This window comes from Cuculus canorus, chromosome 4 (genome assembly GCF_017976375.1).
Source record: "Cuculus canorus isolate bCucCan1 chromosome 4, bCucCan1.pri, whole genome shotgun sequence".
Lineage (NCBI taxonomy): Eukaryota > Metazoa > Chordata > Aves > Cuculiformes > Cuculidae > Cuculus > Cuculus canorus.
Window position 1 is genome coordinate 35,644,143 of NC_071404.1, and position 25,927 is coordinate 35,670,069.

General features: G+C 37.9%; 1 protein-coding gene across 2 annotated transcripts in view; it reads right to left on the bottom strand.

Annotated features, from left to right (window-relative positions):
• The window catches only part of WWC2 (WW and C2 domain containing 2), a 102,719-nt gene that overhangs the window by 16,414 nt on the left and 60,378 nt on the right, over window positions 1-25,927 (bottom strand). For both annotated transcript variants that reach the window (XM_054064816.1, XM_054064815.1), the window contains exons 8-17: window positions 25,347-25,420; window positions 20,846-21,088; window positions 15,735-15,824; window positions 13,321-13,916; window positions 9,702-9,825; window positions 7,296-7,376; window positions 7,126-7,212; window positions 3,574-3,766; window positions 1,754-1,918; window positions 866-984 (exon numbers count right to left, since the gene is read on the bottom strand). In XM_054064816.1, coding sequence (XP_053920791.1) covers window positions 866-984; window positions 1,754-1,918; window positions 3,574-3,766; window positions 7,126-7,212; window positions 7,296-7,376; window positions 9,702-9,825; window positions 13,321-13,916; window positions 15,735-15,824; window positions 20,846-21,088; window positions 25,347-25,420 — 1,772 coding nt within the window. The remainder of the gene's footprint in view (window positions 1-865; window positions 985-1,753; window positions 1,919-3,573; window positions 3,767-7,125; window positions 7,213-7,295; window positions 7,377-9,701; window positions 9,826-13,320; window positions 13,917-15,734; window positions 15,825-20,845; window positions 21,089-25,346; window positions 25,421-25,927) is intronic.

Consider the following 25,927-nt stretch of genomic DNA (forward strand, 5'->3'; position numbering starts at 1 on the left):
AAGACAAATTTCATCGTATGCTTCAATAAAGCCTAGCAAGCTCTACTACAGTTCACCTTCAAGATTATTATGACAACACTGCACTACATTCAACAGCTCTATGTTTGTAACTTTGAAGGACTTTGGTTGCAATAAATAAAACAAATGAGCGAATCTCCCCTTATCCTACAATGCAGCATGTATTTATTTTCACGCTGCAGCTAAGAAGTTACACAGGAACAGAAGTGAACGTAGGAATTTAGCAAGCAATTTGTTTCTTGGGAAACCTCACAACTTCAAAAACAAGACCATCAAAGGAAGGACATACACACTGACTTTGTCAGTGAGCAGCTGTCTTTTCAAATCCTATTTGTTGCTTATTATAGTTAATGCAACTAACATTTGATAGGAGACATTCTAGTACACCTCCAGTGGCTTAGACTTCCCAAGTGGTTTCATACAAAGATGTACATGGCATAGAGGAACATCAGCAGTAGGAGCCAATAAAGCAGCCAAGACACTGTAAACCTCAAAGAAGGTGAATGAATTGACCACACAAGAGAACAGGGCTTTACCCCAACTCCAGTGGTAGCGAGACACTGCAACAGGTTGCCCAGAGAAGCTGTGGATGCCCCATCACTGGAAGTGTTCAAGGTCAAGGTTTGATGGGGCTTTGAGCAACCTGATCTAGTGGAAAGTGTCCCTGCCTAAGGCAGGAGGGGTGGGGGGCTGGACTACATAATCTTTAAAGGTCCCTTCCAACCGAAACCACCCTATGATTCTATGATGTCCTCCGAAAATACAGCCCTTTCATTTGTCTAAGAATAGGAGGAACAAGTGGAATCATCCAAACATGAACACAGTGAGGGGAGAAAAGTGGCTTTACCAGTCTTCCTCAGAGCCCCTTTGCTCCTGTTCCTCTTCCTCCTCCTCATCTTCAGCCAGCTCTTGTTCTACTGCTTCCAGCTCAGCAGACGTCCTCTCCAGCAGAGCTGACACAGCATCCTGCTCACAAGAAAAGACTAGATGAAACCAGAATTGAGTGACACATAACAGAGGTAAAATATGACATGTATTGTAAGAGCTGCATTACCCTGCTGCTCCTTGATGCCAGCAAAAACATGACTCACATCACAAGCATAAGGGGTTTGAACTGTCAGTGTTAACTGGTTGTTTTCATACAGAGTAAATCTCAATCAAAAATAGTTTGTAAATTGATAATGCAATCAAATATGCTCCTTTAATGTCTTGTGTCTATTTCCCTCTCATACTTGTAATACCCCAGGTAAAAAAACCAGGTTGTTCTTAAAAGTTATTTTTTAACACAGTTCTCGAGGAGGAACTAAAGCAGAAAAGCATATTTAACCAGAAGAATTAGTATATGTTTTGCATAAAAAGCATTTTCAGTACAAAGGTTTTAAAGTATGAAATTTCAAATAATTATTAAATAGCATTTTTAAGGTGTGCATATGAATAACAATGGTGAACTTAAAGACACTCTTCAGTATTCTTTTTAAAATGAAACACGGCTGAAGTGCAGTTTTGTATCCTGCTTAGGAGCATCAGCCCTATCCACACTTACTACCAAGTCTGAAACCCCACACAGATCTACTAACACACAACGTCACTACAGTCAAAAGTGCCTGCAAGACAACAGGGCCTTTGACCTTCAAGGCAGGACAATACATGTATTCAAGTAACCACAGTGCAACAGCACAATCAGAGGCTACGGCTTTTTTCCTTCTATTACAGTAATAGCCAAAACATTGCTCACCAAGTCCAATGAGTCCGATGACTGCTTGCTTAAAAGAAACATGGATTCTTCATTTTGTTCCTTGTTTTTTTTGCTCAGAATTTGCTTGCAAGGCAATAGGTTGTACCACAGAGTACAAGTCTGATCAGAAAATGATAAATCTGCCAGGCTGATTTGAGTTCCAGCCTGCACATTACAAGAAAGGGGAAGGAAATAGTTTAATTTTATTTTTAACTCTACAAGACAGCTAAAAATAAATTCTACAGCATTTATCATGTAAAATAGGCAGGCACAAGTTTGACATGAATTTTAAATTTTTAACTGTACAGTTTTCTATTTCCACCCACTTCTAGTAAAAATAAACAAAAAGTATGATAGGGAAAGGTCCTTCCTATTGTCCATTCTGCCATGTTTTATTTCAGTTTGTGGAATTTCTCCCCACATGCACACACACAAACCCCTCTATCACTGTAACACACATATCTTTCTATAGCATTCAATAATGAAAAACTGTGTCAATGAAACCTGCAGCATTAACTCATGGAGCAGCAAGTTGCAGTCAATTTTTCAGTTGGTCCACCACAAAAATCATCAATATGGCAAACAATAACATATGACTTTGTTTGCTCTAACCAGTGAAGAAGCAGATGAAAAGACAGTAAAACCTTAAAAAAGATTAAGAAACCCTTTTATCTGGACAAGCACTGACATCCACTGAGTTGGCACTCTGGGAAAATTTATGAAGTACTCGTGTTTGGGCTGTGCCTTGAAGATTAAAACCCTCTGTTCTTCCGCAAAGCAAATCATCTTCACAGCTACTGGGCTCCATACATAGCTCTTGCCAAGACTCTGGTCACATTGCCCAGGGCTTTCTGCCAGGGGTGGTACTCTCAGCTCTTCATTTTGATCTTATGACTAAAGTTTATGTCTTTGGTAGTTGATTTTTGTTGTTGTTGTGTTTTTTTCTTCACCTTTGTATCCTGCATTCTATTGCATTTTGTTCTGCTGCCCTTCCCTTACCTGAAGGGAAACCTCTTACATAGTGAAAAAGGCCAAAACATTCCCTAGGAATTAAGTTAATTTATACATTTTTGGAAGTGAGAGGCTGTTCTCGGTAGTTGGAGCTGATGAATCTCACCAGATTCCAGCATCTCTTCAGCACGTTGTGATTAAAAATCTCGCTGTGCTACTATGTCAGACTCATGGCGAAAAACTAAACTGAGTTGTACCAGACCATACAAAAGCAATTTGAAATTAAGTGAAGCATCACTAATTAGGTGATGACCACAATTAACAACAAAATTAGTGAAGTGCCAGTTTCCAGTAGGCTCGTCTATGAATGTCATGCCTTTTTATTATTTCTACAGATCACAAAGACTAAAAAGGTGGATGTCATATAATCTACAACAACATACAAAAAAGTAATCTAGTTTGTTCTTTGTGACAAGCCGTGATAATAAGAGTTTACTCTTTTCTTGGACATACTGTGGCTCTTATTCAGCATTTACTTTAAAATCTAGTGTTACAGTAATATTGCAATGAAGTTTATTTATGGGTCTTTTTCATGTATGAAACTGCAAAGATGGAATATCAATCTGTAATTAAAGGTTAAGGTAATGCAGTGTTAACATTATCAAAGTGCCTTCCAAAACTTCCATCCAGGATCAGAATCTGTATCAGGAATTTCAGAAAAAGGTACTACTTCAAGTACTAAAGCAAAACCCAAGGCTTCAGAGTTTGCCTCCAAGAACTGTGGAATTTTAGCAGCCTTGACTATCAAAATTAGAGGGGACACTATAAAAAGATGCATGCCAAAAAAAGCCAGAAATAAAACTGCATACCAAGCATTCCTCCCGACGACTTCTACTGACAGCACAAACATCTACTCTCAGTGTCTTCTGTAGCAGCGTTACTTGGGAGATGGCTACTCTGAATATCTCATTGAATAAAATGGTTTCCATGGCAGGATGAACTTTTGTGCGGAACAGACAGCTGATGTCAGTTGATGATGGAAGCATCGCTACTCTAACATACCTGCCAGAAACAAAACAAAATCTTTACCTGTACTTAAACTAGCAACCACTAGTGATGCATTACAGAAGATGACCCCATCAACTGAAGGACTGCATAGCAGGAAAAAATGAAACAGCAACACGTCAGAGGTGGAATGGAAAAGAGGTGAAAAAGAGGAGCGAGACACTCCTTCTGCCCCTTGCACAAACACTTCCCAAAAAGAAATTTCTGTGCGTGGTAAGGTGGTAGCAAGAGAGGTAGCTATTTCTCTGTCCAAATTTATCCTCTGGTTTAGTACTGGGAACACTGAAGATCATGTCACAGACAGGAGCAAACACAATGTTAGTTAACAAAATGAGAAAAATTTGGGTGGATGTAGAAATTCAACTCTTAGAATGATGCAAGCAGCACCAAAAAGCAGTGACATCTTTTAATCATTTGAAGTGACACACAAAAAACCTTCAAAGAAATCAGTAAACTAAGGAAAATGAGGAAAAAATAGGTAGGCCGATCTTAAGCTAGGTTTAAGATCAGTGAATAGTATTTTAAGTGAGACTTGGAAGAATGCATCTTGCAAGCCTAAACTTAAGCACAGGGAATAACTTGAAACTTTTACGCAGCTGTGTTCTTTTTATAGAACAAATACGGATGAATATTATGTGGATAAACTACTTGCTAACTTGCAAGGTCTCATTTTAGTAGTGTAGCTTGATAAAAACATTCCTAATGCAATTTGTACATGTTATTTGCCTATTGCACCGCTTCTCGTACACACGAATGAGCATAGTAGTAGTTTACAGGATTTCTGTGTCTATGCATTAACTTATTTCTGGTATTACTTTTAAATATAATCGACATTCACTGTATAACAGAATGCAATGTAGTTAGCTAAAGCAAGAAGAAAAAAACGGTAATGACTGGTAATGACTTTCTACGTACCATTATTAGTATTATTATTAAAAATTTTAGTTTATTAATTAAAGCATGAGAAATTAGGACTGTGAGAATTTTGATGTTATTTGCATTTGGGCATAGCCTTTAGTCCCCAGTTATGCTTTGGTTTGCATGTATAGCCTGGATAGCAGATATTGAGGATTTTGACCAAAATGCCAAAGTTAAGTGGTAGCGCAATGTAATTCCAGTAACGCTGCTGCTGTGTTCACATAAATGTAGGTGAGCAATTTGCATGGTCTACTGAAAACAGGCATTTTAATAGATTAAGCAATTAGGAAACATTTAGAAAAGTGGTAGGAATAGAAAATAAAGTATATTAAAAGTACGTTTAAAAAGTGGTTCATTGAAGTGTTCTTTTACTAATTGTTAATTCGTTTTAATTAAAGAAGTTAAAAAGTCAACCTCAGATTTTTGCAGTGACAAACCTATGACTTCTCAACTGATGAAAAAAATTATCCTGGCACAAATAATAAGCATTTGGCTGAGCTCTATCTATTCTAAAAGTGAATGGCTTCTACAAAGTGTGGAAACGGGCATCGGGAAGGCCTCATGTCACATCTATTCCTCTGCGTACTAATAACATACTAATTATGCAATTTGATGTTCTAGAAAATACAGTTATCAGATAACCACAATTTTCAGACCAAATTTTCATCATTATATGTATCAGTAGAGTAGATATACATCTGTGCACACAACGGCAAGTGATAGAAAAACTGCTATTTGCCAGGTCCTTCCTTTACCCTGTCTTCTCTTCTTCCTTGTTCTGTGTAGGTTTAGTTTTACAATATCTTTTAGCAGCAGCACGTCTGGAGTTATGCACTGACTACTAATTACAACTTCAGACTTTAAATCCTAAAAGGATGCCAACGTAAGAAGGATACTGGACTGTTGGAACGGGTCCAGAGGAGGGCTACAAGGATGATCAGAGGGCTGGAGCACCTTCCAGCCGAGGACAGGCTGAGAGAGTTGGGGTTGTTCAGCCTGGAGAAGAGAAGGCTCCAAGGAGACCTTATAGAGACCTTCCAGTACCTGAAGGGGCTACAAGAAAGCTGGGAAAGGACTGCTTACGAAGGCTTGTAGTGATAAGACGAGGGGCAATGGGTATAAACTGGAGAGGGGCAGATTTAGACTAGACGTAAGGAGGAATTTCTTTGCAATGACAGTGGTGAGGCACTGGCACAGGTTGCCCAGGGAAGCTGTGGCTGCCCCATCCCTGGAGGTGTTCAAGGCCAGGTTGGATGGGGCCTTGGGCAGCCTGGTCTGGTGTGGGGTTGAGACTAGATGATCTTTAAGGTCCCTCTGTGATCTCACTCTATGATTCTATGACCTAACTTCATCTTCATTCTGTTGACATTCTTTTTATATTCTACATTATTTACTTTTTTTCCTTTCAGCTCTTTCAATTTACTCTTCCATATTTTTTTTCTGTATTCTTGTGCTAAATTCTACTGGACTTGGAAATGTCAGCAGGGGAAAGATGGAGATCAGAGAAGGATGGATGATAGTAGACAACCATTTGTTAGTAAAAACAAACAGAAAAATCCAACAAACACTCAGGCCTGTATTTCTTTACATCCTTTCCATATTCAGTGGCTTCCTATTGATCTGCCAATCAAATTCAAGTTGATGGGGGACAAGGGGAAAGGAACCAGCAAGAAAAACAAATTTTCCAAGGATTGATTATGTTCTACTCTAATTTTATTAAGCTTCTCAACAGTTTAAGATAGCTTTCTAGTCTAGAAAAAAGCTCACTGAAGTACAAGTGTCCCCAAGGAATCAAGGCAAACTGTACGTATTTGTACAAATGCGTTTCGGATTAGAATCTCAGTGGTAACATTTTCGTATCCAGGCATGTTCATTTCCTACATATATTCCTGTAATTACTTTTTTTTTCCCCGTTAGTCCAGTTCAAGGCAAGAACTAATACTTAACAGATCTCCAAGCTGCAGTTATTAGGGATGGTGTATCTCAATGTGGCTGTGCTTGCCCACTTGCAGTTTACCAAATTACGCCAAACTTTTAAAAGCTCACTTAAAAGACGGGTACTATTTTAATGTAATTTTACACAAAAAATGCCACATAAACGTAAAAAGGCAATGCTGAACTGAAAGAATAGCAAAGTATCAAAGGAATGATTTTAGTAACTGCACTCATAAAGCTACAGATTGTTTAAAACACTAAATGAAGCATCATTTAAAAAGATACTTTTGTCCGCTTTAGTGGAACGTGCAAATTTCCTGATAACTACTTTTTCTTGCAGCACTGCTGGAGTGAGTAAAAGCTAAATACTACTACTGCATGAGAAACCTTATACATGTTGGTGCTGTTAAGTAGTAACTAAATCCATTCCTTTGGAGAATTTGTACCATTTATAATTATGCTCTCGTATTTCAACACTACTGCTCAGTAATTGTTTAACTTACACTTTAGAGCCAAGTGGGACAGAAAATGTTGGAAGATTTCTGAGATGCACTATGATTATCACAAAACTTGAATTGCTGTGGTCGTATCTGTTAAAGAAAGGACAACATGTGGGAAGTTTACTATTTGCATTTATGGACGAACAAAAGCATTCTCTTTGTCAGCTACTTACCTGAGTCCTATTTGCAGCTGGGCAGCCTCTAGAGTTGTTGCATCATCTTCGCTATATACAATGTCCTCAGTTTCATTTGGTCTAGGGCAAACAGGCAAATACTCAAACTTAGGAAAATTATAGTTAGCTTTCCACAATAATTAACGCGTGTGTACACAAAATGTATATACATTCACGTAAACAGGCTGATTTAATTACAGCATGCAGTCTAGATGAGAATTTCAGAGCCCATAAAATAGCAATGCCTGTTTTTGGGACAGTCATTGCCTGAACAGTCTGACAACTCCAGTGGTGAGTCAGAAAGGGCTTAGGCTGATTATTGAAGCAGGCCAGACTAACAGGCAAGACAAACATTTTCCTAGACATACTTAGTACGTTTTTATGCCCCTGAACACAAAGTTGGAAATTAAAATTTTTAATAAACATCAGAGCATATGTAAACTGAATATGAAATACTGCTTTGGAGGATACTTGAGAAGCAGGAACTCTGTAAAATAAAGAGGTTTCTGTACAAACAAGGAGCATCTTTCCTCTGAGCCCATTTTCAGAAGCATTCAAAGAACCAAAGGGACTCAAGTCTGGCAGAAGAAAAGCAATTCTAGTGTTGAATGGAATTACAGAGAATCCATGTGGCAAAATAATTTCCAGTCATTTTCTGGGAGGTTTGAGCGAGGATGTGGTATTAATGCGTTTCATTGATTTTTGAAACTAGACTGCTGGGATCAATAAACAAGATCAAGATAGAAAATGTCAAGATAGGAAATGTGGAGAATGACAGAGACAACCAATAAGACAGGACAGCATTATTTTAAGACTCTGCATTTAGAGGTTTCCTTTTTACTATTAATTTCCTGGCCGATGGCTAATTTGACAGTGTATTTCTTTCCTTGCTTTAAATTACTCAGTAGGAAGGAATGGTCTGTGTAGCAGAAATCACTGTACTGTAAGTTCAGGAGCACACTGACAAATTGTAAGTCATTCCACACACAGTGCTCATAAAGACACTTCTACTAAACATGAGTAACTCACACAGAGGCAGCGCTCTTCTACCTGTTCACTACTAACCAGTAATAATTCTGAGTTCGCACACCTGGAGTATTATGGAACAAATAGAGTCTGTAAATCTTAGGCAACAGTTTCCTTTTGCACATGGGGAGTGTAACTGTGTTCTTTCCTCTCTTTCTGAGTAAGGACAGGAATTTGTTCTGTTTTCAATCTATTCCACCACTCAGTCATTGGACAGGAACAGTTAAAGACTTGCTCCACAGCTTTTGGTCCAATGTCTGTTCATTTCTATCTACTGGACCCAAAATGGGAGCAAACAGTAAGTTTTAATCAGAGTGGCTCAGCATTGAAACAAAATGGAAAGACAATGATTACTGAACCAAAATACACAGTCACAGCCACTCAGTCAAGTGAAGGTTGAGTTTTCAAGTAGATGGGAGTTTATTTAAGCCTAAGAAGTTGCATTAGGCATAAGATATGGAGCAAACTAAGACTAGGGTTCAGAATTCAGCCTTAATGTGAGATAGACTAGACATTGTAACACTTCGTATCTGAGCTTTAATTTGATCTTATCAATTTTTATCACCTTTTACTTAGTTGTCCTAACAGAAAACATGCATCTATGCCTTTGTAACCATTCTGCTAAAACACCTCTTTCCCAATATTCAAAACGACAAAAATTCTTTATGTCAACAACTTGCCAAAACTGAGGTGAAAAATAAAGATTTTGGTTTCTCTTACAGTTTGCAACAATCTTCTTTTATTCAGTCTAAAGTTCATTGTTTTCACTGCCAGAAAACAGACAATACTATATAAACTAGTATGAAGAATCCTGTAGAAGTTACATCTTGTCAAAAAGCAAAACCAGCAAGGACATTTCTTATATCCTGTTCACCACAGTGAAGCGTGAACATTAAGCCCCAACCTGGATTATTTTCATACCAACATTACAACTGAGCATCTTTTCTATATCTCTTGTTAAAAAAAGAAAATATTCAAGCAAAATGTTACGCAATCTTAATCTTGTATCTGAACAAAACAAGAAGTAACAAGAGTCACTTTGGGCAGTCAATACAGCCATGTGGCAGAACCTGTATTGTTTAAATTCAGCTTTTCTCCTAGGAACACTTACAGCAAGGAAAAAAACCCTCAGGATTAGAAGGTAGCATATTAAAGCTACTACTCAATCCAGTTATACAAGCACTCTAATGCAAATTTATTAGCTTAAAAAGACCAAATTAAACTTCATTGTATGGCAGATGTGCATTTACTTTCAATATGAAAGTACTATATACTTATAAAAAAGCCAAGCTTGATAAACTACTTCTGCTGGTATTGTAGCTGCTTATAGATACATTTAAATTTTTGGTGGAAAGACTTGCATTACTTCTCAAAACCTACTGTTTCACGGAAGCTTCATATACGCCACTGTCTCCAGCTACAGACTCATCAGACACAGCAGCAGATACACAAGCTGTTTTCTCCTCAAGCAAGTGATTAGCTGTTCTTCTTGGTAAGTCAACACCTACCAAAAGAAAGAAGAATGAAAATTAGTCCAAGAGATTAATAGTCAGAAAGAGAAAGCTTAGAGAGTTGTCAAGTTGAAATCAGTGACCCTTAACTGAGCATCACAGAGTAGTTTTGTTCCACATCATTAAACTTTCCAAGACTGTACAGCTGTTATCACATATTCTGGCTAGGGACATAACCAAACTGATGAACTTGAAAACATAGAACTATTATTCCTTCCCAGAGACACAGGCTCCTATCATCACCTATATCGGTTGAGCTAGTTATTACCCTTCACTATCTTCATTATTAACCTTCATTATCCCGATCTTTAAACCTCTACTTGCCATGTTCATATTCTGGACTGTAGTAACACTTCAGCTACATGGAAAGTGCTTGTCTACTGTTTACTACATATTCAGAAGTCAGACAGACAATCTCTCCCCAGCAATATAACTGCTAGAAATGAAAAATCCCCTCTGGTTTCCTATTATCAAGAACTTTTTATCCTACATTCTCTCTACTATCAACTACTACTTAGCTTTAATCTTCAATTTGCATTTATATACTAGTGTCCTGCATTGAAGAAGCAGCATTTGCAGAAAGCCACGTTCTGCAGCATAGTTAGTTGAAGGCCTTTGCAGTACTTCGATCTGCCAAAGGGTGAGGATATTGGTATGCATTATCATCCCCACCTGAATCATGACTTTACATCTTGTTAAGATGTTTAAAATTTAAGGCTTCAGATTAGGTGATTGATTGCTGCATTTGTGCTTTTATTTATGGCAGTAGGAATGCTTTTTCCTTGATGATGAAGTGCTCTTTCACTTCCCCCCCCACCATATGAGGGGTGAAGGTGATGACATGATTTATTGATTACCCTTAGGAATTACCACAGCAGCCTGAATTGACTTTGACAATGACAGAGACTGACTGTGGAAGAACTACATGATATTCCAACTTGGTTTCTGACAGCAGGGACATGTGCAGAGGAGCAAATATCTGTATGGTTCACCTGTACAGAAAAGTCAGAGACAGAGAAGCAGGTGAGCATCTAAAAAGCCAGTGCAAATTATTACATAAAAATACTAGCTATATTCTCGTCAGGTATGTTTTCTACCTCCAAGTCAAGATTCAGCAATATTCAGATCTGTAGTCTTGTAAAACTTAAGTGTGGGGGCTGTAATTTTCCATGCAGATTTTTTACCTCCAGCTGAGTTTGTTGAATATCTTCCCATTCAGCATCGCAGCAGTTCCAAGAGCGAAAATGGAGTTAGAAACACTGAACCAGCCCCAGGTCTGTGTCTCACTGCTAATGTACTGAAGCCTCATCGTGAGGCCCATTTTACCGTTGAAACCAGATGCACTGAAGCATAATTAACCAACGTCTCTCTTTTCAAAAACTGAGTGCTTGTTTTGGCAGTCTTAATACAGATTTAAAAATAATTTGTATCATATATATGACCCTACATAAGGAAGTATCAGTACGAAGAATCACAGGATGAACTTGATATTTTAAAACCATAACTACTTCTAGACTTAAAAACCCTGACACTATCTGGAATAACAGGTAAAAAGAGCTCAAAGTTGCTAGACAACCACATGATGCCTTTGAAAATAATGGTCTAAGGAATTATTTTATTTTTTTTTTTTTAAATCTGATTCCTTATTTCCCTATGTGTTCCCAAATTCCAAACCATCTTAACTTCAGTCCTTGGACTAGATGAGTTGCAGTCAGATTGCAAAGACAGAGAGACTGAAAGTTGTTGTTAATTTGGAAAAGATACGCTCCCCAAATATGGTCAGAAAAATTAATGATTTTTTCCATCTTTTATAATGTGGCTCTCAGCCAAAACAGGCACCGTGTTCCCCTATACTGAAAAGACAAAGGACAAAATGACCCCCTACCTCTCAAATCCCCTTCTGTGTTTTTCCACATTTTATTTCATAGGTTCAGACCAGTCAATTTCTTTTTTTTCTTTCTGCACAGTTGAACGGGAGGGACTCCCAGCTTATAATATAATATGCATAACATATATTTCTCTTCCAGTGCCACATTGCCCTGGTTGATACTGGAATTACTACAGCACTGCAGTAAGGTAGTCTAAATAACTAACAGATGATATTAAAAAAAAAAAAAAAGCAGATTTATGATTAAAATATGTTTCTATCAATATGTCCTGGTACTTCTACTAAAAACTGGTAAACGCCAAGCAGAAGGGTTCAAGCTTATCAACAAATCTGGACAAGGCACTCTCTAGAGCTAGCCTTTATTCATTCTAAGATACCCAAACTCCTCAGTTAGCTGCTTCACTATCAACTCAGGCCCAAAAATGTCGAGCTGGAAATGCTAGATATCGATCAGGTTTAAAATAGGGCTGCCAGTGCTCAGCACTAGTGGAAATCTGGCTCAGTTCTTCCTTGGAAAAACAGAGCCACTGTGTAACACAAACACACAAATGGTTTGCAAGATGAAGACTATGACACAGAATGACACTAGAAAAAGTCAATAATATGCAGAAAAAGCCCAGCATGCTGTCAACCCTAACAAAAGGCAGCAGAGTCAAAGCTCTGAGGACAAGCCATCAATTCTTGACAGCTGGAATTTTTGAAATTCTAACTCTGCCAAAGGCTTTGACAACATAAGATGACTATGCTGCATGGCTTTTACTGCAGACTAGAAGCAGAATTCATTATATCCAATTAAACCATCTCAAAGTTAAAGTTAAGTAGTTACCTAAGGAAACCTCAATATCTCACAAGGTCACCCCATCTTCCTTAACTGGAAGTATGTTTTAGGATAAGATGACTCACCCTTTTGAAAGTTACCTACAGACTTCAGGGGAGCCAAGACTAGTTTAGGAGCTCTGTTCCACCTCATATGGATAAAAAGCTAAAAGCTATGAAACCCATGTTAAAAATGGGAGCACTCTCACTGTAACTCACATAGCAATGTGGTCACTTGTCACAAAAAAAAACAAACAAACTGCAGGTCTTTCAGTGACAGCAGGTTCACATAACTAGATGTGCATACACACAAAAATTCTAACTCTTAAATCCAGAAATCTTTTACTGAACGTGTCAGTTTCTAACTTATTCTCCAGTAAGAAGTAAAGCACCTGATTTAACGTTACCAAAAACCAGCAGAAGGTATTTTTGGTCTATTGCCACACATCCTGACAATACCTAGGAGCACCATGCACCCTCCATGCCTTTAAGATCCAGCTTCAGGTCTTCCTGTCGTATTTTCATGACAGTATCTACAATACACGAACTTCCCTTCCGAGATAGCTATTGAAAAACATAGATGGAATTGGGGTGATTGTAGCTCTATGCAACCAAAGCTACAAGTTATGTGATGTCCCTCAGAATTACTGACTGCTCACCACAGTAAACGGATGCCCATCAAGATACTCTTCACTTACATGAGGTATCTCCCCATTCAAAAGCTGGCTGTTAGTTCAATATTTTTTATGTTACATATACGTTTAAGAGTACATGTTTTTATTACCTGATCTTCCTGCACGTAGAGAAGGCAGAGGCTGCCTAATGCCTTCATTAATTTCTTTATCATCTGTAGAATTCTGAGATCCTGCTCTGGCTTCAGAGTCCAGTAATATTTGGTTCTCACAGAGACTAATGCCTGCAAAATCACCGGAAAGGTCACAGTCTTCAAAGTCTGTAGTGAGGTGATGCAGAGGGGAGTTTTGAGCTTCTAGAACCAAAGGGGAACCTGGCGGGGACAAGGAGGACAGTGAGGATCTGGAAGACAGTGATGCCACTGATTTGGGAGGTTCAGTCAGTTTGGGATGGTCTGCAGCTGAAGGAGAGTCACTGTAACCCAGTCTCCCATGGGAACCGACCACTTCATTTTCATGAATAGTAGTGATAGGCCCCGAAGGAATGTAACCACTTTTTTCTTGTAATATGAAGTCAAGTTTATACTGATAGTCCAAATCTGTTATTTGATCGCCTTGGTTATAGTAGAGATCCGTGGAGCTGAGCGAGTTTAGTGACCCTCTGCTTGATGTGTTCAGAGATCCCCGGCTGGATGCCAGAGATCCCAAACTGCTCCCTGAAGACACAGATAACGTACTAGCTGAGAGACTGCAAAGAAAGCACAAACATGTACACTGATGTTACTAAACTAAACCAGTACAAGGAGAGATAAGATTGACTGGAGCTGCATTGTAACAATTTGCAACTGAATGCTGCTTGAGGCATTAAGCACGCATACTTGGCTTAGATCAGCATGCCCAACCTGCACACTATCAGGGCATTTTATCCAGCGTACAGCTTGTGGCCAAAACCTCTTTTCTTCTGGAGAAGGATGCCGATTTGACAGACTGGTCCAGCAGTAACAGCAGCCTTCTCAGCTGTAATGGTCCCTCAAAGACCTGCTCAGCTCTCATATGGGTGCCCATAGGGGTCAACGTGACAAAGGGATCCCCAGGAAGGAGGTCACGACTGCAGGGGAGTGGTGCCACCTCTACAGCAATTTACGCAGCCTGCCCTCTGCCCAAGCACCTAGGAAAGATGGTAGCTGAAGGAGACAACTTACAGCAGAACTGCTTCATATCTATTAGACAACACACACTCTACAGGCACAGTACATTCAACTACAAAAGTATGGCAAAGGCCATAACATGCAAACTTCTCCTGTTAATACTAGAAGATACGGAGCCCTGCCAGGGCAGAGAAACTGAGTGTCACTACCTTGGCTCAGGACAACCACGCTGGGGAAAAGTATCAGGAAAAAATAATTCAAGGCAGCCCTTTCTAAACACTTAAAAGATGTTTACTGAACAATAGCAGAGCTATTAACTTTAATAATTTTGTCATCAGGCTAAAAAACTGCTTTGGGGAGTCTCTTTGTCCTGTTAAAAGTCCTGTTATAAGTCAAAAAAACTTGAGCACAAAATATTTTAAAAAATTATTTAAAAGATTCTTTCCCTAACAAATAACCAATCAAGATGCAATTCATGGGATTGAATTGCTGAGATCCCAGTACTAGGATGGTAGGCTTATTGTGAGAGGACCTTATAGAATGCTTAAAAACATTTTTCTTCTTAAAGCCTCATTTTGATTTCTAAGAGAACAGGTAAACATTAAATACAGTCTGATTGATGTATCCCACTTGGATATGCAACAATATCCAGGATTTTCTAAATAAATACAACGGACACATGGTTTGGTAGTCGAGGGTAACAGTCCAGAAGTGAGAGACACTCTTCCCTAGGGCTAGTTACATGTATCACTAAATATCAAAATTCCCATCACAATGATGAGTTTGACTTTATAGTTGCTGCAGATGATTTTTTTTTTTTAATTACCCTGAGTTTCATAAACCCAGAGTCAGCTTTTGAATCTATGACTATTCAGGAAAAAAAACATCCTGCTGAGGATACATTTCCCTCTAGAGAAAGTATAAGTCACTGTTCAAGAATAAAACCAGAATCGGCTCTTCACATTAAGTATTTACATGCATAGAAGTATGTGTTAAGCCTCTCCAGTTGTTACATAGACTAAAGGCTACAGTTCTAATAACTTATTCTAGACAGAACTCTAAGAAACCATTTGGTCTCCTCAATGACATGATTTTGAAGATATGACCAATTAGAGAATTCCAGATTTCCTTATTTATTTATACAGAAGCAAAATAATGTCTGGCTGCTTAATTATGGAGGCTGTGCAAAAAGTCAATTCAATCCAGTCTTGAGTGCTTACTGAAATAAAAAAAGGTACACCAGGTTTGCATGGTGGCAAAATGCTTGAAGCTCTTACACTAGCATTTCCTCACTTAAGTACTATAAAAATATTTTGTTTGTTTCCGGCTAACAGAAAAACCAAAGAGTGAAGTTGAGATATTCAGGTCCACTAGATTGTTGCTGAAAACAGGTTATACATTATGCACTACAGTCTCACCTCCTAAGTTGTGAATGCAAATAAGTAGTTAACTTCGTAGTTTCTTCAAGTTTCTGTACCAACTCTTTTCTTCTCTCCTCCAATTTCAATCTGGAAAGAGAGGTACATATAAGTATAGGAAAGCATTACAAAATTATCTGGAAGCTAAAATACCTTATAGAGGAGACAGAAACAAAGTGAAGATCCCATGTATTTTCATCTGGTTGCTACCTACTGAAATCCAAGAGACTATGTTAGCTCTCAGTCCTAACCCCTCCAGCAGAGTGACTTTACCCACAGAATACTAAGCACTGTAAAAAAACCTGCTGAGTGTACAAGCAAGTAGTGTGTTGATACATTCACACTGTACCAAGGGGAATGCGCACCCAATAAAAGTGTAACAGAGGAACGCTGGGGAAAACAGCTGCAACTTCAGGAAAATAAGAACTGTACTAATGCAGTTTTAAAGACGCATGCTGTAGATTGTCTCCTCACTTAGTTTAGTACCAGAAAAACACTCAAAAATAAAAATAATACCAGTATTAGTTTGATAATGCAGGAACTTTGGGTAGCACTGCAGGAAGGTTAAAATTAAAGCACTTCCTTTGATTTCAGAGTCTTCATACAGAAACACAATAAATCAAAGCAGCATTCAAATGCAAGGTTCTGAGATGATGAACCATACTTAGGAGTCCTTGGTAAAGATTTTTACATCCCCAACAGCTTTGTCATCACTTCAGAGTGATGTAATGCTTGTTATCAAGGTTTGCCTTTATTGCCTCCTGCACTGTTATCCAGCGTAGCTCTAAAACCACAAATGGTCACACACTCCTATCCATTTTGGCTAGCTGCTAGCAGAAAGGATTCACTAACAGTTACAGTGACTTTTTCCTTATAGATTTCCCTTTTATCACTGCATTTACACCAACAAATAGATTACTTTCCATCAGTGGATTCAGCTAAAAACCTCCTGTAATTGTGGATTAGTATATTCTCCTCTAGCCCTTGCTCAGTCAACTGATGCATGTCACAAGTTCTCAAGCAACTAATCTGAGAGGCAAGAATTTACCTTTGTTCCTTTCCTCCTTTTTTGTTAAAAAAAAATAAAAATTGTTGACATAAATTGTTGACCTTCATTCTCAGCAACCTTTCTCTTGGCCTTTCTGGCATCTCAAGGATGTATAACTTTAAATTCAAACACAGAGAACACCTCAAAGAACAAAACCCAAAAAAACAACCACTGCTTTCTTACGCAAACTGAATGAAATACTCCAGAGTTCCCAGAATTCACTCTCTTTGAGTGTCAGATAGCAGTAAAAAGACATTAAGTCCTCGATTCAGCAAAGCATGAAAAGCACTTGCTTACACCCATGCTTATTCAGTGAGCAAATCTGGGTTATGCAAAGGTGAATAAGTTACCCTGAGGTCAGCCAGGGTGCGAACTTCCACTCCACTGCCTAGGCTGGGTGCGCTCTTACGCTGCAATAATGTGTTCATCTGCCAATACCTGCTAAGACCGTTAAAAGCATACATGGTATCTCATTCTTTACTCAAAGACATACACATGGGTTTCCAAACCAAGAATTATGCTCATCTATTGTATCAGACATTCCTTCCTACCATTTTACTATTTATCAATGCCTTCTGTCTTCTTTTAAAGCCTAATCTATCCTGTGTTTCACAAGCAAGAGTGCTCTTCATTAGCTCTTTTCTGGCTTTTCAATAGAGAACGATCATTTTATTTTCAAGGAAGAGGCACAAAAATTGCTGTATGTGTTCAATTACTAATGGCAAAAGGCAAGAAAGAAAACAAAAAGCTTAACAACTTCTGACTGGAGCCCTGAAACCAGACACCTTGAATTTTCTGCTGAATTTGTACTATTAAAAGAGAAGGTTTAGTTTTTATTTTTTTGGGGTTTTTTTTCCCTCTGCAAAGCACAAGCAAAAGTTTCTTTTCCTTCATTATCTTAGAGATGATACAAGAAGTAGTTACTACTGCAAGAAGTGGAATATTCTGATTTAAGATAAAGTAGAATCAGTTTTCAGCATTTAACTAAATATTTTTTTAAAGTTACAGACAGAATATGTCCCTCTGATAGTATGTTTTTTTTCCTAACAATGTTTTTACGGACACTTCTCTTAAGAAATGATGATATCTTGTGTTAAGCTTGTTTGGTGTGTCTTCTGTAATCATCTTCATATTCTTTCTCCACCTAAAAAAAAGCAAGGTCAGAGAACTGGTACTGTCCCAATTAGTGGAGATTTGGCTGTTGTGAAGTTCATAAAAATTAGTCCTTGCAAAATAATAGAATATGCATAAGATTTCTGGGAAATGCTATATATGCGTGTAGGTGGGAAACAGACTTGTCTCATAACGCATGCTTGATGGAATTATTCCTCCATGTGTCCAGCACTGTAATAATGGATGCCTGCTTTCTAAAACTCCAAAACAAGTCTTAGAGGGTATATTTGCCAGCATTTTTAGTATCAGGGAGGTTGCTAAAAATCTATTTTTTGCATACGATTTAGCTGCTGGGGAAAAAATCTTTCCTGAACGTAATTTCATCTACTAGTAGTAGTACATTAAAATTATATTAAAATAAATATACATTAAAAAGTTGAAGGGCACATACCTCACCTTTCAGTGCAAACTTATTTGGACATTTGTTTATGACTGGCACAAGAGCAGCAGCCAATTTTGCAGGCAGCAGCACAATCAAGTAGTTAAATCAGGCATCTGTTTAAATGCCTGTGACTACTTAGATGATTTTATCCTTAGATGCCAAGGACTAAAGCATAACAGAATCTTCCTGACATAAACGTAGAGGCCTGAAAGTAGCAAGTAGTTCTCAACAGTTCCACAACTCAGTTACTTCTATATAGCTGCTGGAAGGTTTCTTAAAGCAGGCTGAATATGTTGTGTCTCTGCTTTTTTGAAGCAGAGATGTTATGATTTACATCACCCTTTGATAAATAGATTCAGAGTACTTCTACTAGTGGTAATTTCAGCATCCCACTCCCAAATAACCCAGGGCCATGCTATAATGTTTTTGTTTTAAGTCAGAGCAAGTCTTCCGTTTCTTCCTCCTTTAGAAAAAAACCTTTAAAACTCTCAAACAAACCCAACTGAAAAACAAGGAAGCAAACAAAAAACCCAAACCCAACCAAAACAAAACCAAAACAAATATCCCATGTCACATCAAGATCTGACACAAGCTTCTTACACTGTTGCTTCATTATCAGTACCTGTGAAAACACTGGAAAATAAAGCCTTCATGAAACTCCATGAAAGAAAATAGTACTGCAACAACAGTGTCGCACTTTGAAGATGATGTGGCTCCTCTCCTTAAAACGGAGAGGAGAATCTTCCTCATCTCCAAGAAAAAAAGCTGATGGCTGATCCAATACAATTATGCATCCTTTTCTGAAATTAACACTTCAGGAAAAGTTTCACCATCTGAATCCTTTTACAAAATGAAGATTTTGTTTATGTTCATACCAGGCACACCAGAAATAATCCTCAAAACAGCCTGCCATGAAAGGATTTATGTGCTTTGAAGTCACCAAGAGAGAGAGTTTTAATATCATAAACAGCTGAAGGTAGAAACTAAGTGGAGATTCACTGGAATGGCAAAAAAACCAAACCAGAAACCAACAGAAATGCTACTTTAGCCAGCAGTATACAACATGAAATCTTACAGTAACCTCTGGAAAAAGTTCCACATTTTTGAGAAAAGAAATTGGAAGGAGAAAAAATTGAAAACGGGAAAAAATTCAGGCTCTAAAAACTATACATGGAAAAACCCCTGCCATTTCATTTCTTCTTGACAGTGGGAGACAATTCGACTTGCCATTGGTACTCCCAACTTTGGCATCTGGCACGTATGCGAAAATAGTTGGGTGCAGAATTTTCCTTGGCATTAAACAAGAAAATCCAAACTATAAGACTAAGAAACCAGCTACCTATTCTCACAGCACGAGTCAAGATTTAGCTTTTATTTACGACAGCGTATTATCAAAATCTCAAAATCTTAGATGAAAGGAATTTATTTGTGATTGTGATTTATTATTGATTCTTTATTCTCTATTTATTAATGGAATTCCAAAAGCAACACATCCATAATACTTTGGATACTACCAACACAGACAAGTAACTTTTCCTGTAAAAATATAGTTCCAGTAGGACATAACCTTTCTTCTAAAACATGTTTGGCTTATCAATCTAAAGCAATTTATACTACTATGAAGTGTACAAATATGTTTAAAAATCATGACTAATACACACATACATACTTCGTGAAGAAAAAAATTCCTCACTACTCAGCTACAATTTAGGACCCAGCTTTTAATGCCACTAACAGGAATTTCACCATTCAGTGAAACTAGAGCAACAGCAGGTGTTCCCTAGTAGAGGGAAGTAGGAAAGGCTTACAATGCTGGTTGTATTACTTCAATAAGGCACACTACACTGATATACCTAATGACATTTTGTATTTATTGTATTTTGTGTGTGTGCCCATATATTTATTTCCAGTTACAGTTGATGAAAAGTCCATTTGTGATGGTCATCTTTGACTTTTTTGAACCCTGAATCCGGCTAAAACAATTTATTGTGGGAGTTGCTTCAGTTACCAGTATGGTAGCAGCAAGTCAGGAAAGTTTTTCAGCAGTTATATTTCTCCTCTGAACTTTTTTCCCCCCTTTTGGTTGCATTTTTAGATGTAATATAACTCACAATGAAAGGCTTCATATGTTGCAACAATCAAGATAATCTTTGTAACATGAGTTCAAATAGTTTACAGCTATTATCAGAAACAAGGGAATGATCTATTGCCCTCCCGCTGGTAGGCTGACATTCCTTAGTTATTTAACATCTGTCACAGGCATTTTCATGCTGGTACCAAACACAGAGCAACCGATATTGCAGAGCACATATCAAGAGTGTTCACATCCTCTCACACTAACAGAAGTCTTCTTCCTGTTTCTGCCCAGTGGGCTAATTTAATTAAGATCTACATAGAACCATTATTGAAGGAAAACAGCCCATCAAGGCATAGTTCAGGGTCTGTAATGAGTACAAAGGTTAGATTGTAGGAAGCAGCATTTAATACTAGCAAAAGATAACCTCTTACCTTTCAGCAAGGGCTTCACTGGGTGTGCTTTTTACAGACAGCAGCTCTTCTTCAAGTCTCTTCCTTTCTGCTTCTAGCTGCTCTAGCTCATCTTGAGTACGTTTGCGTGGTGTAATAAACTGGAGTTCCTTTAAAAGCTCTTCTTTTTCATTAATTAAAATCAGTTTTTCTTTTTCCACATCCAGTGCCCCAGGCCAGGCTTCACTATCTAGCTTGGAGAGTTCAATCTTCAGGTTAGCCATGCTAAAATGAAACACAGATTTGTCTGAGCCCAGCATAGCACACAAATCCCAGGAAAGAGAGCAGTGATACAGTATTTTGAAAGGTATCAGCATATAACAACATTTTCTACTGAAAGCCATACTTTTAATTACTTTTCCTTCACAGAATGCAGGCTATGCCAGAAAAGCAAGTGACCTATCCAGGCTAACAGCAAGATACATAAGAATTAGAAATGAGTCCCTGTTCCAACAGAGTTGAAGTCATATTGTTAATAAAAGATTTGCTGAAAGTGATCCGCCTGGTAACACAGTAGAGGCACTATACTTTACTCATAGAGGAGTATGAGGGATTTGTCCTAAGCTGTTGGAGGCTGACTGCTCCTCAGAGACAGCAACAACCATAGTGAAAGAGAACACACCATAGCAAGGTGCTCACTTCAGCAGTACCCATGCATGCAGATCTTAAAAGACAAAAGCGTTGCTTTTCTATGCGATTAAAATAAAAGGTAACAGGACAGCAGCTTACCTAAAGAGCAAGGAGACTATGGACTCAAAAGTTTGTGATTGTGCAACGGCTGTTCCCATTGTAGATGGGAAAACTACACAGTTAAGATACCCAAGACTTGGTTATCCATACATATTGAGCAGACGAACACATAGAATGGTAGCAGAAACTAATGTTATCACTGAGCTATAGCTCAGTCTTGATCAAGACAGTTTCCATAATCATCCTGCCTATGGGCTCAGCAGCACAGCTTAAGAAGTGCAGGTCTTGCAATAAAGACTCATTGTCCACTGGGAAAGCCTAAAACTTCCTGTTATAAGTGCCACATATCTAATAAGATGATAATTTTCAGTCATTTCCAGCCTTAGCCACACCTGAACCAGCTGCATAGCTAAAGATATGGAAGCTTTGAACTATGTAACAGCTCTCAGTCTTCTTCACCTTTCTTGTAGGCTGGGAAAAGGGGAGAGGGAGGAGAAACAAAACCAGAAAGATGCTCCCACACAATCTAGGTCAAGATGAACTGATTTGTTGTGTTTATTTATCTGTAACTGCCATAGTTACATACACTTAAGTGAGCTCAACAACTGATAACAAGTTTGCAACTTCAGTGTTACCAAGCACAACCTAAGGTAATAACCCATGCTATACTTCATAAATACACACAAATAATTTGGTATATATAATCTTTCTGTAGTTCTGACACGTTTCTGGGAAAATGTTTTCTTCTTTCCAGTTTGTTTTCTGTGATTAACAAAACTAATATGTCATGCTTATTTTGCATCTCCAGTATTAATTTTACAGTATGTTAAGGCATTTATTGATGGTCAAAGCTAAGAATAATTAATGTTGAACCTAACTATCCCAGTGGTTATATTAGAAGCGTAAGAGGAACCACTTCCCTTTCTTTTTCCATAGGTAACATCCCCTTCTTATCTGTACCTCAGCTTCAAAAATGAAAACAACCCATACTTCCATCAAACCCCTGCAAGAACAAGTTCGACGCAGGTGATTTTCCCAGAAAAACAATGTAAAACAAAGGAATATACTATCAGCAGTGCCACCATAACCAAAAAGTCAGATGAAATGAAGCATTTCAACATATTTTGCAACTGTTACATATACCACTTGTATTTAACAGTCCTTTAGAGGAGTAATACTCGGAGGGAAAACAACCCAATAATTTCAGATGGATAATGAAATGTTGAGACATTTGATATTTTAACATTTCATCACAGGATGGGATGGTGGTCTCCAAAGAGTTCTTTTGCTCTCTCTGCTACAGACAACTCTCTGCTACCATAACAAACACTCTTTTCAGCTGTCTCAGACAGGCAATTGACCAGACAGACATGAAAACTGAACTGGTCTCACTCTTTTGAGGAAGTCCTGGCTTGACAGGTCAACAGGGAATATTAGCCAGATCTTCACCACATCAGGATAGGATTGTCAGCATGCTATATCAGATGCTTTTGAATAATAATCGCAGCTGAATTTAGCATAGTTAACATCAATGCTCCACCTCTTCGAGGTGTTCTGCTGGCTAAGCAACATAAAACATACAACCTACAAAATTAGCCAATAATTTTAAATAGAGAAGTTCACTTACAAGATCCTCCTTTAGTTATTTTAACACAAAACAATTAAGAATTTGCACATTCAGTATTTCAGAAAAGGTGGTCAATACTTGTTATAGCAATGATTACAATGGCCATAATAATTAGGGAAGATGTAATTAGGTACTGAACTTTATGGCCACACTGTCATGTATCTTCATTATTCCAAGATATGTACACTTTATGAAGTTCACTGTGGAATCACTGATAAACACAGTACGTGCAAACACTTTAAAGGTTTTAACTGTGTCTTACAGACATACAATTGGCTTATTTAAAGTTGAAAAGAATAGTCGTTACAGGGCAGTTGCCAGACAAAGCCAAATCATATCATAGAGTCGTAAAGATACTAATTAAAAGGAGATAATTTAACCTTGAAACATATTAATGCTATATACAACAAACACTTAGTCATGCAAAGGTACGTCTACGAGCTGTTGAAAATTTGACCCACTTTCTTGGCTGACTAATTTGTGAGAAAGTAAGATCTTATGCTGAAGTACCACATACTTCGAATGCTGTACTGGTGGGTTTTTGGTTTGGTTTTGTGGTTTTGTTGCTGCTCCTTTTTTTTTTTGTATGTGGTTTGTTTTTGCGGTGCTGTTGTTTTGGAGTTTTTTCTGATTTTATGGTAGACATGGTAAACTGACTTACTGCCAGGATTTTTTTTATTCCTACAAAAGAGAGATAAAACACAATGCTGGGACTTCTTGGTATCAAGACATTGATAAAGCAGGGGATGATCTGGTTTTGGATCAATCATGCCTGATAAAAAAATAAAGCCACTTATCTGCATCTAAACCACCACCTGACAATTAATATTATGTACATGATGATTCTGAGCCAATCATACATGTTCAATACTGAACAAACACAACAATCTTAGCACTCTTTGATGAATGTGTTGATTATATAATAAAGTTTTATGGTCTGCAAAGAGGATATAAAGGATTACTGTTACTACTGGCAAGGCTGGCAGCTTCTACTGTGTACGAGGAGGGTATGTATTTAAAATCAGGCAAAAAAATGTTGACTGGGCAGCCTCTTACCTTTTAAACATAAAACCTAACTATGCCTTTACGTGGTATTTACAAGCTGCAAATTTCTTTTCCTAGTTTTGTAACTGACCGTGTCACAGTATTCCTACTGAAATAATACTTAAATCTCAGATTAAATGGAATTTAAGCACAGTTTTAATCTGGGGAAAAGGGCTATTTTTTTATTTTATTACCTTGTTTCATTCTTTATAGTAAAAAAGCAACTTCAAGTGTCAGATATCCTTTTAGATTTCCATTTCCCTTAAACACCTCATAAAAAACCCCTATATGACTTCTGAATAGCCAACGCCTAATTTTGTGAAAAGTATCAGAAAATAATACAATTAATGCATTACTAGAGAGATACCACACACGTGCACCTTTTTTTTAATAGTATGTCTTCCCCAGTATTAGGCAGCATTTTTGGCGCACCAGATGACACTTCATACTAACCTCAAATGTTTTGCTCTCTGACGCTCAATTATTCAGTGCTGTGCAAATAAAACAAAATGGCACTGCTTTCATGAGCAACCGCTGAAGAACTTAATTTGAAAGGCATTCTGCATTTGCCAGTGGAGCAGTTCCTGCTTTCTTTTCTCCTCAGGTTAAACTTATCAAAAAACCCAATCCCACAGTGATAACACGTATTTAAATTATCCAAAGAGCCAGGGGGGAAAAAAAAAGAGGAAATAAAAAAGAAATAATTAAACCTACTAAATCTGCACTGGAAGTCTGAAGCACCACTAAAATTGAAGAGCCTTCAGTGGTATAGTAAACTGAAATGACTATCCCAAAGAAGGATATAATGAACATACCTGTCAATTCCTTTCAGTGGAAAGCCAGTTCGCTCTATTCCCTTAATCCTAGAACGGCCATTAATTTATCAGTATCCACATATTCTTTCTTAAAGCATTCAGCTTAGCATTAAACGTAAGACCTACTGTTCAAAAGCACCAACAAAGTCTGCTTGCATCCTGAAGGAAAAGGAACGCTGTGCAGTGATGCCCACAGTGCCTCCAGAGAAGCCACCACTAGATGTCACTGACAGCACAATGTTAGCTCTGCAGAGCTCAAGCACGTTGCCAACTCAAGACAGTAACTTAAGGCAACTAACCCTATTACCTTCTTTTAGCTTCTTCATATTGAAGACTTAGTCTGACCCTCTCTGCTAAATTTGATCTACTTCTTGCTCCAACCTGTTGAGAGAAAAAAAACCAACAACTTAGCCTTATTACTGTGTAAAGCTGTTAAATGAATCAACAAAAACCTGTGCACAGGCTAGAAAAATTACAACTTAGAAAAATAAAACCACACCCACATGTAGCCACACATTTGCCGTTAAATGTCTAGTTCGGAATCTACTCAGATATACAGACGAGAGCTGTTTTCTTCTGATCCAACTAATCAATTTTTAACTACCGTGCTACCAGTCGTCCATGTTCCATCAGAGTAAAGTAAGAGAATTTTTCAAAGAAGTCTTGTAGTGATTGCACCCAAAATTTTGATCTCCTACTTTGAACTCTGCTGAACTCAGAATCTGGAACTAAGTCAGCGCATTTCAAAGTCAGACTTCAACAAATTTGCTACAAAACACAGACAAGCGTAGCTCTTTCTTTGGAAAACCTTGCACAGCCTCTTCCTTATAAACTTACCTCGCAGAACTTAAACGAAGTTACCAAAACTAAGCATAATTTTCTGTGTAT